We start from the raw sequence: 1,357 nt of genomic DNA on the forward strand, positions 1-1,357 counted from the left end.
ATGGCTATCGATATGCACAGCAGCAGCAGCAGCAGCAGCAGCAGCAGCAGCAGCAGCAGCAGCAGCAGCAGCAACTGCAGCAACGGGGATGCAGCAGCAGCAAAGTGTATTCACTGGGTAACATATGGCACAGTGTATGCAGAGGCTATATATATGAATGCCGCGGTGCTCTCTCTCTTCTCTCTCTCTGTCTCTCTCTGTCTCTCTCTGTCTCTGTCTCTGTCTCTGTCTGTCTCTGTCTCTTTATATATCTCTCTCTGTCTCTCTGTCTCTTTACCTCTCTGTCTCTGTCTCTTTATCTCTCTCTCTCTGTCTCTATCTGTCTCTGTCTCTTTATATCTATCTGTCTGTCTCCCGTCTGTCTCCTCCTATCTGTCTCCCGTCTGTCTCCTTCTATCTGTCTCCTTCTGTCTGTCTCCTCTCTGTCTCCTTCTCTCTGTCTCCTCTCTGTCTCCTTCTCTCTGTCTCCTTCTCTCTGTCTCCTTTTCTTTGTCTCCTTTTCTCTGTCTCTTTCTGTCTGTCTCTGTAGCAACAAAGACAGCAGCAAGCCTTGTCAGTGCCCCCCTCATTTGCTGCGGCCCTAAAGAAGACCCACAGAGGTCGAGGAGGGGGCGGCAGCTGTTGCTGCTCTTACTGCCACAGACAGAGGAGACAGGAGACAGCACAAAGGAGACAAAGGAGACAGTACAGAGAGGAGACAGGAGACAGCAGAAAGGAGACAGGAGACAGCTGAGAGGAGACAGGAGAGACAGGAGACAGCAGAGAGGAGGCAGGAGACAGTACAGAGAGGAGACAGGAGACAGAAAAAGGAGACAGGAGACAGCAGAGAGGAGACAGGAGACAGAAAAAGGAGACAGGAGACAGAAAAAGGAGACAGGGATACACCCCGTACTCCCCACAAGGACTGGCTTTTAAGAGACAACTTATATAAACTGTTGCTGCAAACAGTTTTATTTTTCCTATTGCTGTTGCTGCTGCTGCTGCTGCTGCTGCTGCTGCTGCTGCTGCTGCAGTTGGTTTGAAATGGAACAGCCTTGCTGCTGCAGCAGCAGCCATGTTGCAGCAGCAGCAGCAGCAGCAGCAGTACTAGTTGCTGCTGTGCTGCTGCAGCAGCAAGAGCTGCAAGCCACAGTTACAGCAAGCAAGCTGCTGCTGTTGCTGCTGCTGCTGCTGCTGCTGCTGTTGCTGTCTTTTATATATTTGTGTATGGGGGCAGCAACCAGCGTCTCCTGCTGTGGTGCTGCAGTTTGCATGCGCATGCAGCTGTGTCTTGATGCTGTCTGTCTCCGCCAGGTGTACATACACCCCAATCGGTGTCAGTGCAGCTGCCGCAGGTTCTCTATCTGCAGCAGCACCT

At 51.8% G+C, this 1,357-nt stretch overlaps 1 protein-coding gene across 1 annotated transcript in view; it reads left to right on the forward strand.

The window, feature by feature from the left end:
• Positions 1 to 1,357, forward strand: part of EMH_0006300 (uncharacterized protein) — a gene marked incomplete at both ends in the record, with an annotated part of 2,078 nt that continues 721 nt past the window's right edge. Inside the window, 3 exons of the mRNA XM_013497537.1 lie at positions 1 to 117; positions 643 to 888; positions 1,335 to 1,355. Of these exons, the coding sequence (XP_013352991.1) occupies positions 1 to 117; positions 643 to 888; positions 1,335 to 1,355 (384 nt within the window). The remainder of the gene's footprint in view (positions 118 to 642; positions 889 to 1,334; positions 1,356 to 1,357) is intronic.

This window comes from Eimeria mitis, genomic scaffold (assembly GCF_000499745.2).
Source record: "Eimeria mitis Houghton genomic scaffold, Emh_scaff274, whole genome shotgun sequence".
Classification (NCBI taxonomy): domain Eukaryota; phylum Apicomplexa; class Conoidasida; order Eucoccidiorida; family Eimeriidae; genus Eimeria; species Eimeria mitis.